The sequence below is a fragment of the Muscardinus avellanarius genome (genome assembly GCF_963383645.1).
Source record: "Muscardinus avellanarius genome assembly, chromosome: 12".
Classification (NCBI taxonomy): domain Eukaryota; kingdom Metazoa; phylum Chordata; class Mammalia; order Rodentia; family Gliridae; genus Muscardinus; species Muscardinus avellanarius.
In genome coordinates this window covers 36,655,034-36,671,221 of record NC_137798.1, presented here as the reverse complement: position 1 = coordinate 36,671,221, position 16,188 = coordinate 36,655,034, and the positions used below count along the sequence as shown (strand labels likewise).

General features: G+C 43.1%; 1 protein-coding gene across 1 annotated transcript; it reads right to left on the bottom strand.

The window, feature by feature from the left end:
* Window positions 1-1,231: 1,231 nt before the first annotated feature.
* COCH (cochlin) lies at window positions 1,232-15,952 on the bottom strand (the record flags this gene model as incomplete). Its single annotated transcript, XM_080707127.1, has 10 exons — window positions 1,232-1,407; window positions 3,650-4,166; window positions 4,349-4,575; window positions 5,635-5,738; window positions 9,171-9,318; window positions 9,401-9,445; window positions 11,057-11,119; window positions 11,849-11,982; window positions 13,432-13,588; window positions 15,901-15,952. 10 exons carry the CDS (start codon window positions 15,950-15,952, stop codon window positions 1,232-1,234), a joined length of 1,623 nt encoding a protein of 540 aa, XP_080563253.1.
* Window positions 15,953-16,188: the final 236 nt, after the last annotated feature.

The window sequence follows — 16,188 nt, the reverse complement described above, 5'->3', positions numbered from 1 at the left end:
ACCTTTCTGTGGAGGCACATAGTCAAAAGCCTGTCATAGTGCTTAACCTGGTAGTGCCTATATTGTAATGCCTTAATATAACAGCAGACATTCAGTGAATAATTGAATGAAAGCAAAAGTAAATATACTTGGTATCACTGCGTAACTATGGGGGTGGTAGAGATTGAACCAGGGGCATTTTATCTTTGAGCTACAGCCCAGCCCTTTTCATTTCTTGTTTTCAGTCTCACTAGGTTGTTGAGAGCCTTACATTACTGAGACTGGCCTTGAATCTGCAATCCTGTCTCAGCCTTCTAAGTACAGGTATGTGCCATCATGCTGGCTTTATTGCATAATTTTTAAATATTCAGATTGGTCTTTCCACACAAATTAGTAAATGAATTTTTACCATATCCTAGGGAGAGACACTTGAAATAATAAAAGACAGCTTAGAATAATGTCACTAGCAGTTTTATTGTTCAAATATCCAAACTACAGTATTTTTCCTGTTTTGTTACTTTAGGCTTTTGGTTTTTTGTTTCTTTTTGGAAACCTTACCAACATAGCATCTCAGTCCTTAGATACTTTCAGAGGACAAGCCAGTATATCTACATACATATAAAATTAAGGGTATAAATAGAAAAATACCAGGTAATCCCATGATCTTGTGCAGTGTGATATTTTTAGTCATAAGTTATGAAAATACACTATAAAAGGTGCTTGATATACAATTCCTGGCCATATAATCCACAATTAAATCTTCTTAGATTAAATCTTCTTAGTATGTGAAATAACAGCTGTCATTGACTGGTTTTAAGAAAACATCCACTTGGGTCAAAATATACTTGAGCTATGTTAAAAAGCTGTTTTCTACTTAAGTTTCTTATTTTCCTTATAAATACAGAATGACTGGAGAAGGAATGTTACATTTAGTCTAAGTATCAGATTTTTTTTATTGAACCATGGCATTTGCATATCTACAGTTAATAGACATTAGGTATTTAAAATTTTGAATCCATATCTCCACTTTCCTGAGTTCCTAAGGGCCATAATTAATGAAGCCTCAGCCAAGTGTTTGAACAATTAACGTTTAAGCTGTAATCAGAAGGTAGTAGCTTTAAATGAATGCTTATTTGCTTAGAACAGCTGTTGACATACATATCTGATCCTAGTATGCTATAGTATTTCACTATTATGAGAATACAAGTTACACATTAGATCCTCTTGCACTCTGCTTTTGGTTGTCAAAATATCATTGCTGGGATTCTAAGAAATCTCTACAAATGCCCCGAATGACATCGGAAACAATTGGCTCTAATCCTGTGAACTCTCTTGTGAAGAAAGCGTGTGACTCCTTTGGTTTAGAGGCCATATCTTTCAGGTCATCCAGAGGTGCCCAAGCTACACCGACAGAGAAGATGGTGATACCTGCAATGGAAACACTTGTAAGCGAATTTTTAAAAGGTCTGAGATATATGTAAAGTTACATATCTATATTGTCCACACATTAGTACAGAGTTGCAAGGAAAACTGCCTAATAATTTCTGAAGAACTAAAATCCCATGGACCAAATCATTTGGTTTCCATAGTCATGGCGATGAGAGTGGCAACAGAGATGGGTCAAAACTAAAAGCCTCTACCATGCATGTAATTCAGAACACTGCCAGACTGATCGTACAGTCATTGATGCAGGAGGACAAAGTTCAGCATCCTCACAATGCACTTAGTAAACTAGTGATAGAAGGAACCCTTTTTAACCTGATTCACAGTATCCTTAAAATACACCCCAAAGGCACGCTTGTAATCCCAGCATTCGGGAGACTGAGACCTGAGGATCGCGGTTCGCGGACAGCCTCAGCTACTTAGGCCCTCTGCAACTCAGTGAGACCCGGTTTCAAAATAAAGAATAAAATATAGGGCAGGAGGTGTAGCTCAGAAGTCGAATGGCCCTGGGTTCCACCCCCAGACCCGCAAAAAAAAAAGTGTGTGTGTGTGTGTGTGTGTGTGTGTGTGTATACATATATATGTATATGTATATATGTGTGTGTATATATGTATATGTATTTGTATATATGTGTGTGTATATACATACACACACACTCCAAAGGCTGGAGGTGGAGCTCAGTGGTGTATTTGCCTAGCACACACACGCCTGGGTCCAGTCCCCAGTACCACATATGAAATCAGGGAAAACATACATGATGGGAACTTCCCCTGAGGCGGTGTGAGACAGGACTGCCTGTGGTCACAGAATAAGCAGAATAAGCAGCACTGTGTTCTGCTGCTGCACTAAAGCGTGGAGAAGGCACGGAAGGCCCGCGAGTGATGGGAGTTTGGGAGGTTGCAAGAATATAACTCACATTCTCAGAAAGGGAACCTCAGCATGTTTTTCTTTTTTTTATTAGCCTGTTTGATCTTAGCAACACATAATGCTAATTCTTCAGGAACTAGGCCTTTTCCAAAAGTAATACTAAGGTTAGGGTAGGGAAAATTTTTTTTTTTTTGGTGGTACTGGGGGTGGAATCCAGGGGCTTTTCTACCTCCGGGCTATACTCCCTGACCTGTTTTATACTTTATTTGGGAACAGGGTCTCACTAAGTTGCTGAGAGCCTCACTAAGTAGCTGAGTCTGGCTTTGAACCCATGCAATCCTCCTGTCTCAGCCTCCCAAGCACTGGGATTACAAGCGTGCGCCACCACACCTGGCTGGAGGAAAAAAAAAAAAAAAAGATTTAGGAAAGAAGTTTTGATGGGATAGGGTTAAACTGTTTATTGGAGATGTTATAAAACTTATGCCAGACTGAAAACTTTACTAAAATAGAAGTTAGGATAACTAGTCAAATGGTAGCAGGATAAACTGGTTATATGGGGGATATATTCCAAATTTCAGCAAAACCTGAGCTACCCGTAACATACCCTTAACTAAACATGACAATGCTCTCAAGGCAATTCTCTCCAGAAGAAAGTGGTCAGAATTGTAATTCTGAATGCTTAGGTTGGAATCCTTGCCTCATGTAATAGCTATGTCACTTTTTACCTGTGGAGTGAAATTAGTAGGGCTGCTTTGACAAATCAGTTAACACTGGGTAGAGCTTTTAGAAACATGACTGCTTGGGCCGGGCGTGGTGGAGCACGCTTGTAATCCCTGCGCTTGGGAGGCAGAGACAGGAGGATCGCGCAGGTTTGAAGCCAGCCGCGCGCGCTGGCTTAGGAGACCCTGTTTCCAAATAAAAATGTAAAAATAGGTCTGGGAGTGTAGCCCGGAGGTAGAAGGGCTTCCAGGAACCCCAGTACCACCAAAAAAAAAAAAAGAAAGAAACATGACTGCTAGCCGGGCGTGGTGGCACACGCTTGTAATCCCAGCACTTGGGAGGCTGAGACAGGAAGATTGTGCAGGTTCGAAGCCAGCCTCAGCTACTTAGTGAGGCTCTCAGCAACTTAGTGAGACCCTGTTTCCAAATAAAGTATAAAACAGGTCTGGGAGTATAGCCCAGAGGTAGAAATGCCCCTGGGTTCCACCCACAGTACCAAAAATAAAAAATAAAAAAAAAACCATGATTGCTACACTGCATGTGTTTGCTCGGTAAAAAAATGCTTAAGTTTTCATTTACTCCTAAATGTCATGGATCCCCTCTTCAGTTCCCTTCCCGTACAGAGTCCCAGTACCTTACCTGCATCGTGTGCAGCAGCAGCAGGGCCTCTGACATCATCATAGGACTGCCCATCAGTGACAATCACCAGGAAGTTCTTGTTGGGACTGTCCCGCACAGGACCAAACACGTTCCTAACGGTGAAGGAGATGGCATCCCCAGTGGCGGTCCCCCCGCTCATGTAGCGGATGTTTCTGATGACGGCTAGGATGTTCTCTTTGGTATTATAGTCAGTGAAACTGAATTCGGTGCGCTGATCATAGGTGAACTGTACAGCAGCTATCTTGGCACCAATGTCGGAGATTTCAAAAGTCTTGGCTATGTTGGACACAAATTCAAGCATGAGGCGGAAGTTACTGTCTCCAACGCTGCTGGAGCCGTCGATGAGGAAGGCGATGTTCACTGAGTTATAGCAGGTCTTGCTGCACATCATTTGCTCATGAGTGCAGAGCTTCTGTACCAGAGGCTTGACATATTTTGTGGTGCCAAACCAGTTGGGCATGTGGTAAGAGAAGAAGCCATTATTCCGACAGACAGCCTAATGGGGGAAACACATAAAAGATGTTCAGAAGATACTGTTTCTTCTTTAAAAAAAATCATGGAAACATTAAATCTTGAATGTTCGAAGTTAATCTAGATAAATGGCCAGTTAGCGCTGTGCTTAGAGGTCCCAAAGAGAGTCACGAGCACAAAAACAGAGGGGACCTCTGAACCCCTTACCTTGTCAACAAACGCGACATCCTGAACCATCCCCAGCTCTTCGGGGATAGGCTTGGCCACAGAAACTATGAAAACATTGACACCAAACTCTCTGGCCACGATGCCTGCTTCCTCGATGTCGTCCGAAGGCCAGCCGTCAATAAATACCACCACCACCTTGGGAATCCCTTTCCTCACTCCAGTGTCTGCCGTGAAGAACTTCTGAGCAGTATGCTTCAAGGCTTTTCCTGGGTGTGAAAAGAAGCGAATGAGCAGCATTTGCTCAAATGACATTTTTATTTCCCTGCAGCAAGTTGTCACCAGTGAGTCTGAGAATTTAACTTGTACTGAACTGGGCTCTATAGTATGCGCACCAGATGGGGAGTTTTGTTTGTTTTTGTTTTTGTTTTTGTTTTTTTGGTACTGGGGTTCCTGGAAGCCCTTCTACCTCCGGGCTACACTCCCAGACCTATTTTTACATTTTTATTTGGAAACAGGGTCTCCTAAGCCAGCGCGCGCAGCTGGCTTCGAACCTGCGCAATCCTCCTGTCTTTGCCTCCCAAGCGCGGGGATTAAAAGTGTGCGCCACCACGCCCGGCAAGATGGGGAGGTTTAATCGTCCTTCAGGCTTGTTTTTTTTTTTTGTGTGTGTGGGGGGGTCTAGGGATGGAACCCAGGGGCATTCGACCTCCAAGCTACACCCCCTGCCCTATTTTTGTATTCTTTATTTGAAACAGGGTCTCACTATGTTGCAGAGGGCCTCACTAAGTAGCTGAGGCTGGCCGCGATCCTCCGGTCTCAGCCTCCCGAATGCTGGGATTACAAGCGTGCGCCACCTCGCCCGGCTCAGGCTTGTTTTGTCTTCATTTTCCATATCTCTTCCCAGAAGTCTAATGTTTCCTTACCTAGCGTCAATCACTAGCCAGAAATCCAGAACCGACCCCCTTCCAGATGCGTTCCCTCACCGCCGGGCTAAGGACCGAGACAAGAAGTCTCTTCTGCCACCTCTGCTTTCATTAGATAAGTCTGTTGATCTTCACTTGTTTTTACCATTATAAACAGATACTCCTCTAAAGGCATCTGGCTTGTCCACTACAAAGCTTATAAGTCACAATGCTTTAGAGTTTTTAAGGTAAGACCTGTCTGTTAACTCCTTAGCTTATTCCCCATCATAAACTGAATGTTTATTTCAGGTGAGCAAATTCGGCCACGACTTGAGCACCGTATCAGCTCCTATGAAACGGCATGATGCATGTGTGATCATTATCCCCTGCTATATTACATCCCAGGTGTCAAAGCCGACTCACCTGTATTGGAATTGCCCCCTCTGAATCCTACTTCCTTTATGGCAAACAAAACATCTTTGGCTGATGTGAAGTTCTTCAAGTAAAACTCTATTTTGGGATGTTCACTATAATTTAAAATGAAAATGTTATCCAGGCAGTATTGAAAAGGCAAGATAAGCAACATTAGATATCTTTAAAACTGTCTTAACATCAGACAACACCCAAGTTTCTCTTCCTCCCTCCATCTTTCCCTTCCTTTCTTCCTTTCTTGTCCTGGGGGACAAATCCAGGAGTGTCTTATCACTGAGATATATTCCCAGACCTTTCTAGTTTATTTTTTATTTTTTTAATTTGAGACAAGATCTCACTAAATTGCCCAGGCTGGCCTCAAAACTTATGATCCTCCTACCTTAGCTGCCCAAAGCAGCTAGGATTTCAGACACAGGCCACAGCACCCACACGTTTCTTTTTTAATTTCATGGTATGTACTCAATGAAGGCATTGCATCCTTACTTGAATTACTGGGGATATTACAGAAATATAACAAATACAATTGCTACATTGAGGGCTTATTACATTCTGGGTATACACGTATATGTAAACATATATGACATGTATCATCTCATAATCTGAGGATAGGAATTATCATCCTCATTACATAAGTAAAGAACTTGGGGGCTCAGAGAACCAACAAAGCACAGCTGCATTTTAAATTCAGGGCTATCTGGCTCCAAAGTCGACACTTAAAAAAAATATGTTCAAAGTGTGTGAAACTGGGCTTGGCCTAGGGCCGGGTTTATGGGAGTCTGTCTGTGCTGTTGGGCACCAGGCATCCAGGCTGTGTGGGAGCGGGTTTGCTCCAGTGAGGGCCCAGCAGGCACTGAACAGTCTGTGTCTATGAACTGAAGGCTCTGGTTAGAAGGACAATCAATGTCAATGACACTAAAAATGGGAAAATATATAAGGAAATGAATTATAAAATATATTAAAATTTTCTTATAATAATTGATTTTTTTCTCAGCTCATTTTTTTTCTTTTCTTTTTGTGTGGTACTAGGAATTAAACCACAGGCATTCTACCTCGGAGATATACCCCCAGTCCCATTTTTTATTTTGAAGCAGGGTCTCACTAAGTTGCAGAGGGTCTCATTAAGTAGCTGAGCCTGGCTGCGAACCTGCGCTCCTCCTGTCTCAGCCTCCCAAATGCTGGGATTACAAGTGTGTGTCAACACGCCTGGCTTCAGCTTTCTTAGAGACCATGTTGAGTAAAAACAAGAGACTGTGTTGGGTAAAAACAAAGTACAACTAATTGTTTTTAGTTTTTTATATGTCAATCTCTCTCTCCCTCTCTCCCTCTCTCTCCCTCCCTCCCTCCCTCCCCCCCCCTCTCTCCCTCTCCCTTCCCCTCTCCCTCTCCCTCTCCCTCTCTCTCGTAATGGGGATTGAACCCAGGGGCTATACCCCAGCCTATTTTTTTTTGTGGTACTTAGGGACATTCTACCTCCAAGCTACACCCACAAAGTTACTGACAGGCTAAAAGTTGCTAAGGCTGGCTTTGAACCTGCAATCCTCCTGTCTCAGCCTCCAAGTACTGGGATTACAAGCGTGCGCCACCACGCCCAACTCCTCCAGCCCCATTTAATTTTTTTTTGGAAGCAGAGTCTCACTAAGTTGCGGAGGGCATCACAAGTTGCTCGGGCTGGCTGGGAACCTTCGATCCTGTCTCGGCCTCCTAAGTACTAGGATTACAAGCATGCGTCACCACGCCTGGCTTTATTTATGTCAATATTTCATTAGTGCAATATTTATAGATCTTAGCATTATTAGTAGCTATATCATTAGGTCAAGATCTTTTGAGGGACAAGTATAGCACTGAATATATTTCTGAACATCTATTGGTTTGATTTTTGCATACCTGATGGAACACTGGGTCACTAAATCTGATTTAACGGCCAGATAACCGTTCACTTTTGTAGTCACTTTTTGACTATCTAATTTATGATGCAAGAGGTTGTTCATATTTTTGCATCCTTAATGATATATTCTGCTCTTCAACTTAAATGTAAGCTTTTGACAGTTTATCTGCCCAATATTCTTCCTAAAGTAGAAAAACTACAAATTGATAAGTTTATAAGACACAAGTCTTTTTATGAGTCTACATGATAGTAGAGCTTTCATCTTGAAAAACATTCAGTTGCTGTGTATGTTAGTACAAGCCTGTGATCCAGGACTTGGTAAACTTATCACAGAATACAGAAGGATTACAGGTTTGTGGCCAGCCTCAGCAACTTAAGCCCTCCACAATTGAGTGAGATCCTGTGATCCACCGGTCTCAGCCTCCCAAGTACCAGGATTATAGGCATTTGCCACCAGGCCCAGCTTCAGACTTTCTACAGTGAGCATATTATAATTCTAAAATATCATTTTAAATAAAAATTTGAAAGAAGCTGAACATGGTGGCACATACCTATAATCCCAGTAATTGGGACTCTGAGACAGGAAGATTACAGGTTCAAGGACAACCTCAGCAAGTAGTGACTCTCATTAACATAGTGAGCGTAGTGAGACCCTATTTTTTTTTTTTTTTTTTTTTTGCGGGTCTGGGGAATGGAACCAAGGGGCATTCGACCTCTGAGCTATACTCCCTTCCCTACTTTTTATTCTTTATCTTGAAACAGGGTTTCAATGAGTTGCGGAATGCCTCACTAAGTAGCTGAGGCTGTCCTCGAACTGCCATCCTCCGGTCTCAGCCTCCCAAATGCTGGGGTTACAATCGTGCGCTACCATGCCCGGCTCTAGTGAGACCCTATTTAAAAATTAAAAATAAAATAGGACTGGGGGGTGTAGCTTGGAAGTAGAATGCCTCTCGGTTCAATCATCAGTAACAAAAAAGAAAAAGAAAATAAGAATTAAAAGGTCATGCTTTAGATCTCTAAGCCAATGGAATAAGGAAAGAGCTGAACAGAATAATGGCAGAATAGGAAAGAAGAATACATATATTTCTTCCTTCAGAAAAAAGTAAAAAGATGTGACAGGTGACTTATCTGATGGATGGTTTTTGGTGGTACTGGGGGTGGAACCCAGAGGCTTTCTATCTCCGGGCTATACTCCCAGACCTTTTTTTTTTATACTTTATTTGGAAACAGGGTCTCACTAAGTTGCTGAGAGCCTCACTAAGTAGCCGAGGCTGGCTTCAAACCTGTGCGATCCTCCTGTCTCAGCCTCCCAAGCGCGGGGATTACAAGCGTGCGTCACCATGCCTGGCGTGACAGGTGACTTATATGCACAATAGAAACTTCCAGTTTAGATAGCATACAATTCTCCAAGTTCTTTTTATTAAAAAATGGAAGCACGAAGACCTATTAGTTTGCCCAAACAAAGTTGTCCTATCATCCCCCTGCTTCAGCCTCTCAGGCAGTCTTAAATCATTAATTTATAGCTTGAGAATCCAGCTCACTCACACTCAACATGTAACATGGAAATGAAACAAATGTATGAGGTTGATCATTTCTCATCATTCAAGACGTCAGTCACCTCCCACTTTAACAAAGTTGGTACCTGGCTTGAACAAGGCCCACATGTGGTCCTTCTGTTCCAATTCCCAACATTAGAGCCACTTTCCCAACAAAATTCTTCTGTAAGTTGAACCGGCGCTGCCCGATGTTAAAGCTTCCATCAATCAGAAATGCAATGTCTGCTTTACAGTCTGTGAAGACCCAGACAAGACCTTTGGTTAGCACCCAAGGGGAGACCCGAAAAATGGACCCGCCCAAGAATCTCATTCCTACCTTTATTGCCCGTTTTCTTCTCTGGCGTTTTCTTTAGTCGTTTACCTAAAACAGAAGAAGCATGTGGCATCCGCAAAAGAAAAGTTTCATAGCAAGAAGCTCATGAAAAAGTGTTTTTTGTTTTCTTTCTTTCTTTCTTTCTTTCTTTCTTTCTTTCTTTCTTTTTTTTTGTTTTTTTTGTACTAGTGATTGAACCCAGGAGTTTTGCCTCTGAGCTTTCCTCTCAGGCAGCCCTGTTTTCTTTCTTTCTTTCTTCTTTCTTTCTTTCTTTCTTTCTCTCTCCTTTCTTTCTTTCTTTCTTTCTCTCTTTCTCCTTTCTTTCTTTCTTTCTTTCTTTCTCCTTTCTTTCTTTCTTTCTTTCTCCTTTCTTTCTTTCTTTCTTTCTTTCTTTCTTTCTTTCTTTCTTTCTTTCTTTCTTTCTTTTTTGGTGGTACTGGGGTTCCTGGAAGCCCTTCTACCTCCGGGCTACACTCCCAGACCTATTTTTACATTTTTATTTGGAAACAGGGTCGCTGGCTTCGAACCTGCGCGATCCTCCTGTCTCAGCCTCCCAAGCGCGGGGATTACAAGCGTGCGCCACCACGCCCAGCTTGTTTTCTTTATTTTAAAACAGGGTCTTGCTAGGTTGCTGAGGGTTTCCCTAAGTTGCCGTGGCTGGCCTCAAACCTGAAATCTTCCTGTCTCAGCTTCTCAAGTACTAGGATTGCATCACCATGCCAAGCTGGAGTGTAATTTTTGTAAGCATTTTTTAAGTTAATCTCATTGTGATTTGCTGGTCTGGGGAAACAATGCCCCCCCCCCAAGAAAAAAGTCCAAACTGTGGTTGTAGGCCTACATATCTGATATACCTCTAATCCAGGACTTTGATTTTCCAAACCCAAAGATGAGGCAGGACTGGGAACTCAGGACTTCCTGGTCTTGATTTCTTTGACTTTAGAATGGCCATGGGCTTAGAAAACAAGATCCTTGGCTATTTTTTACAGTAGACATTCGTTAATTCCTTTTATTCATCTGACAATGAATAAGGGAGCTCATTAAGGGAATGAAGCCAATGGGACTAGAAAAGTTGCTCAGGGCACTTCTACTGGGTGTGGCCTGTCAAACCCGAGAGAAAGGCTAGGACTTCAAGGGAATTTATAGGGAGTAGAGTTTGTAACTGGAAGTGTAAGAAGGGATCTGAAATACAGAATTGAATGCCTCTGTCCGTAATATGTCAGTAAAGATATTTTCTTTGCTTCTCTTTAATATCCATTTTTATTTATTTATTTATTTATTTATTTATTTATTTATTTATTTAGTGTGTGGTACTGGGGATGGAACCCAGGGCATTCTACCTTCGAGCTACACCCCCCCCCTTTTTTTTCTGCAGGTCTGGGGATGGAACCCAGAGGCATTTGACCTCCGAGCTACACCCCCTGCCCAATTTTTTATTCTTTATTTTGAAACAGGGTCTCACTGAGTTGCAGAGGGCCTAACTAAGTTGCTGAGGCTAGCCATGAATCTACAATCCTCCTGTCTCAGCCTCCCAAATGCTAGGATTACAAGCATGCACCACCATGCCCAGCCCGAATATCCATTTTTTTTAAAGGAAACCACCCTATCTATAATTTCCAGGTGCTGTTCCAGGCAGCAAAAAGATGGCTCCATGCTCCGTACCTGTCGGTGGACGTGCTGTGGACACGGACCGTCCTGTGGCTTCCTGGGCAGCACTCTTGCCTTCTGTTAAAATAAAGAGAAGTCAGTTTCCTTCCCCTCCTCATCCTTCATCATCAAAGCATTATGAATTTAACTTAGAGTTTTGGATGATACATACAGAAGGGTAATGACGACTGCAGCTATAAACACCATGCTCGCTGCTGGCTTCAGAGAACCAAAATGGGTACTCAGAGATTATATTTAAGAGAGTCACCAGAAGTGAAATGACCGGACCTGCTGTTTCATGTTACTGCATGTGTGTGCGTGTACGTGTACGTGTGTGTGTGTGTGTGTGTGTGTGTGTGTGTGTGTGTGTACCAGGGACTAAACCCAGGAACATTCGATTTCCAAGCCACACCCTTAGCCCTTTATTTAAGTTTTGAAATAGAGTCTCACTAAATTTCTGGCCTCACATCTGTTATCCTCCTGTCTCAGCATCCCAAGTACTCTAATTACAGGCGTGCACCACTGAGCCAGGCTTCCTGTTACTTTGCAGGTGCCCAGGCATCCTGACAGCAGACAATTCAAGTTTCTCTTGCCACCTGGACTGTTCCTTCCTCCTTCACCCAAGTTTGGCTTGAGTGATATATGTCCCTCCTGGTCTCCTGGTTCCATCTTTTTGAGTGGCCCTCTTTTTGAGCACAGCTTGTCCCATCAGAATTAAAAAGTTACCACTAAGAGAAACAGGAAACTTCCTTGGACAGGGTGAGAGCAACAGTTAGACAAGAGCAAGGACAACAGAATTGTACCTACTGGTCACTGTGAAGGAAGCGGACCACCTGGGAAGCCTTTGGGACTGGACGCCATTGGCATCAACGGAGGAATAGTTTTCCCGGCCAGGGAGGCTGTAGACGCGGACGGGTCCCCCCGAGATGCCGATCACTCCCCTGCAACACAACACCAGGGAGACGCTGCCCACACTTTTCCAGGGCCTTTGGCTGACTTAGAGTTCTGGGCTGCATCTATCGCTCTGATTAATCAAGAAAACAATCTGGCGGGGAAGTCATCAAGTAGTGCTGCCCGGCTTCTAGAAACTTGCTTATGCAGGAACAAAATCTGCCTGGGGGAATAGCTTTGTGTGGTCAAGCCTCTTCAGTGTTGATGTAAACATACTTGTAGTATCCTCTTCCTACAGCTCAGAGATTCAGAGTTAATAAAAGATCCCAACAATTTTCCCAAGATACTTTTAACTGCATGCCCTTAGCCTGCATTATAAAAATTTTTACACTTATTTATTGAGTGGTGCTGGAGAGTAAATCCAGAAACATTCTACCTCGGAGCTACTTACCCTCAGCCCTTTTTTTATATTTTATTTTTTATATGCTTTTATTTGGTGCATTGTAATTATATATTATACTGGGGTGGTGGTGCATGCTTGTAATCCCAGCATTGGGGAGGCTGTGACAGGAGGATCACAGTTTGCAGACAGCCTCAGCTACTTAGTGAGGCCCTCTGCAACTCAGTGAGATCCTGTTTCAAAATAAAGAATAAAAAATAGGGCTGGGGTATAGCTTGGAGGTAGAATGTCCCTGGGTTCCATCCCCAATACTGCAATATATATATATATATATATATATATATATATATACACACACACATACATACATACATATATATATATATATATATATATATACATACATACATACATACATACATACATACATGGGGTATAGAGTGCAGAAAACATATACATATAACTCTTGGTGAATTTCCCTCTGAGCTACACCCTCTGAGCTACAACCTCAGCCCTATTTTTTTTTTTAACAGGATCTCACTAAATTGTGAAGGAACTTGTTGTCAAGGCTGGTCTTGAACCTGTGATCTTCCTGTCTTAGCCTCTCTCGAGTACTGGGATTACAGGCACGCACCACCATGTCCTGTTATTTATTATTATTTTTTAAAGTACCATACTGGCCATTCTATTGAAGGATAGCATGGCACTTGCTAATAGCAGCGGCCTTGGACGAGGTATTTGATAGTGCTCTGAGTTCAGTCTGTTCCATTTCCTCATGTGTAAGATTGTACCTACCTTGTAGAGCTGCAGTGGGAGTTAAAGCAGTGTGTAACAAGTAGTAAAAAACTCCGTAACATATGACAAGATTAGGAGTGTTTATCACAGAATCTAGCCATCAAGAAGTAATGCTATCCGCACTTTGGGAGAAAGTTTCTCTTGTGTATTTGGTGTTTCTAGGAAACTTTAAAATATAGCTATCATCTTTCTATGGCCCAAATTAACATCAAAAGAAAGGAAGCGGGAGGAAGGCGGTACCGGTGGCTGGAGGAGATCCTTACACCTGCGTTTCCCTCGCCTCCCGTGTGTTTCCCCGGCTTACCTGTGGATGGCGGCTCCACAGATGCTGGACACAGAAGCATAAACTACGTTCCCAAACACAGAGAATTCCTCAACAGGGCAGTCCCCTGGGCAGAGGACATCTGCCTTCTCTTTCCTGATGTCCAAGCCTCTGGTGAAGCATGTGACAGCAATGGGTGCTGAAGAAAGGGAGGGAACAGAATAAGAATCCGTGGTGGGGGACGACCTCCAATGCCAGTACTTAGCAGGCTGGGGCAGGAGGACCACAGGTTTGAGGCCAGCTTCAGCAACTTAGTAAGATCCTGTTTCAAAGTAAAGAATAAAATAGGGCTGGGGGTGTCACTCACAGGTAGAATGTCTCTGGGTTCAACCCCCAGTACCAAAAAGAAGGAGGAGGAGGAGGAGGAGGAGGAGGAGGAGGAGGAGGAGGAGGAGGGAAAGAAGGGAAAAGGAAGAAAAACAAGTCTCCTTAGGATTTCTTGGGGAGTCCTGGAAGGAAAACTATGGTACGAAATTTAAATTTTATCTTCCTAATTTCTACACTTCTACTATGACTATTGACTTATGTACCATTTTATAGTCTTCCAGACTTTAGCAAGCCAAAAGCTGTTTTCCCAATTAACCTAGTCCCCAGCCACGATAAAAGTCTAGCGTCACAATTTTCTCAGTTTTGAATCAGTTTGAAAAACCATTAGGAATGCATTAGAATTAGAAAATAACACTAGTCCTTAAGCATTTGTTCATTCTAGAAATATAAAAACCCAATGGAGCTGTGTACGTGATTGCATGACATGAAGAGAGTGCTTCTGAATTGAGACTGTGGGCAGCATTTTCTAGGCTCATGTAAAAATCTATCCTTCCCTTCAGAGGACTGTATATCCGAGTTTTCCTTTAAATGAAGAAGCTTAATATCTCAGTTCACTGAAAAAAAAAACAACAACAACAACAACAAGTAAAATGGTGCTTAGACTCACAGAATGTTATTTAGCTCAGTCATTCATTTTACAAGTGAGAAAAATTAAACCAGGAGATTAATTTGCCCCAGGAACATTCTACAACTCCCCAAAGAACACATGGAAGTTAGTCCCAACAGAATAGAGCATTTCTGTTGTAACTGAATAAGATTATTTCTGAGCCAGGCGTGGTGGCGCACGCTTGTAATCCCAGCATTTGGGAGGCTGAGACAGGAGGATCGCAGGTTCATGGACAGCCTCAGCTACTAAGTGAGGCCTTTTGCAACTTAGACCCTGTTTCAAAATAAAGAATAAAAAATAGGGCTGGGAGTGTAGCTTGGAGGTAGAATGCCTCTGAGTTACATCCCCAGTTACCACCCCCCCAAAAAAATATATTTCTGCTCCAGATCTGTCCAAAGAGATATATCAGGCAGTGAATGCATTTTTAGAAAACAGTGCTAATATGCTCAAATTTTTACACAGTCATTCTAATAAAGAATCAATGTTTTACTACAAATGATGGTAGGTAAAGACAAATCCTTGGTACTCAGGATAGGAGCCTGCCGAGGGGTTAGGCCGGTGCCAGGGTCAGCGAGGCCGGGATGGAGCCTGTCGTGAGGCTAGGCCGGTGCTGGGGCCTCTGAGGCCGGGAGAGGAGCCAGCCGAGGGGTTAGTTCTGTGTGTGGGCCAGCAAGGCCAGGATCGGGGCCTCCCATGAGGCAAGGCCGGTGCTGGAGCCAGTGAGGTCGGGACTAGAGTCCTCCGGGTGGCCAGGTGACTACTGGGGCCATCAAGAGTGGGATCAGAACTTCCAATGCGGCATGCACAGAGAAATAGCACAGAAAATAAAATCCAGATGCTTCCCCTAATTAGCAAGAACTAGGAGGAAAGGGGTAACAGGAGGAGGTCGAGTAGTAGAAAAGGCCCTATTGAGAAGCAATTAAGGTGACCAATCAGAGGGGAGGGGATGGGGGAGGATGGAATCTCTTTAAAACTCATGAGGTACGTAAACAATTATATCAAAGATAATCACCAATTAAGCATGGGATCGAGGGACGGGGAGGGAATCGGATGGGGGTTGGATGAGGGCTTATTGGATGATATGTGCTTGTATATCCTCTCAAGTCTTGTATTCCAAAGTGATGTATGATTACAAAAAAAAATAAATAACTGCCACAAAAAACAAACAAAAAATCCCCACAAAAAACACACAAATCCTTGGTACTGTGTCACACGATAGCAAAATACCAAGTGATAGTTTATTGATTTGCTGTAGATATTGAATAGAGGTTAAGGTTATTAAATGGCATTTTCCAAACACAGGAGAGTATATAGATAACCAAAACTTTTTGAAACAGATGTTTTTCAAAACAACAGCAGCAACAACAAACACCTCCTTTTCCAAGACGGAGGACTACCATCTAGTCACACGCCTAGCCCAGTAGCTTGCTCCAGCAAGGACCCTCTTTTATGCTTCTGGGTTGAGCTGTACCTGTGGACTGGACAAATCCTGGAAAGGAAGAGGGGATGGCGGGTACAGTGCCGAGTCTTCAGCTCAGAGTCCAGAAAACTGCGGAGGTCAAAGCCCATACCAAGAACCGGATCCTCAACCTAGTACACACAGCGGCGATTCCCGGGTTTGGAGCTGAGGGCGGCAGCCCTGGGCTTCGCTGCAGACACCGCCTCGGCCGCTAACCCGGACTTTACTTGGGGAAGCGGGGACAGAAATGCCGCGAGGTGCAATACTTACCTTCCTTTCTACTTTCAAGGGAGACACATGATAGGTTTTAGAAAAGAAAACAGATTTTTAAAAAGTCCTTGCCATC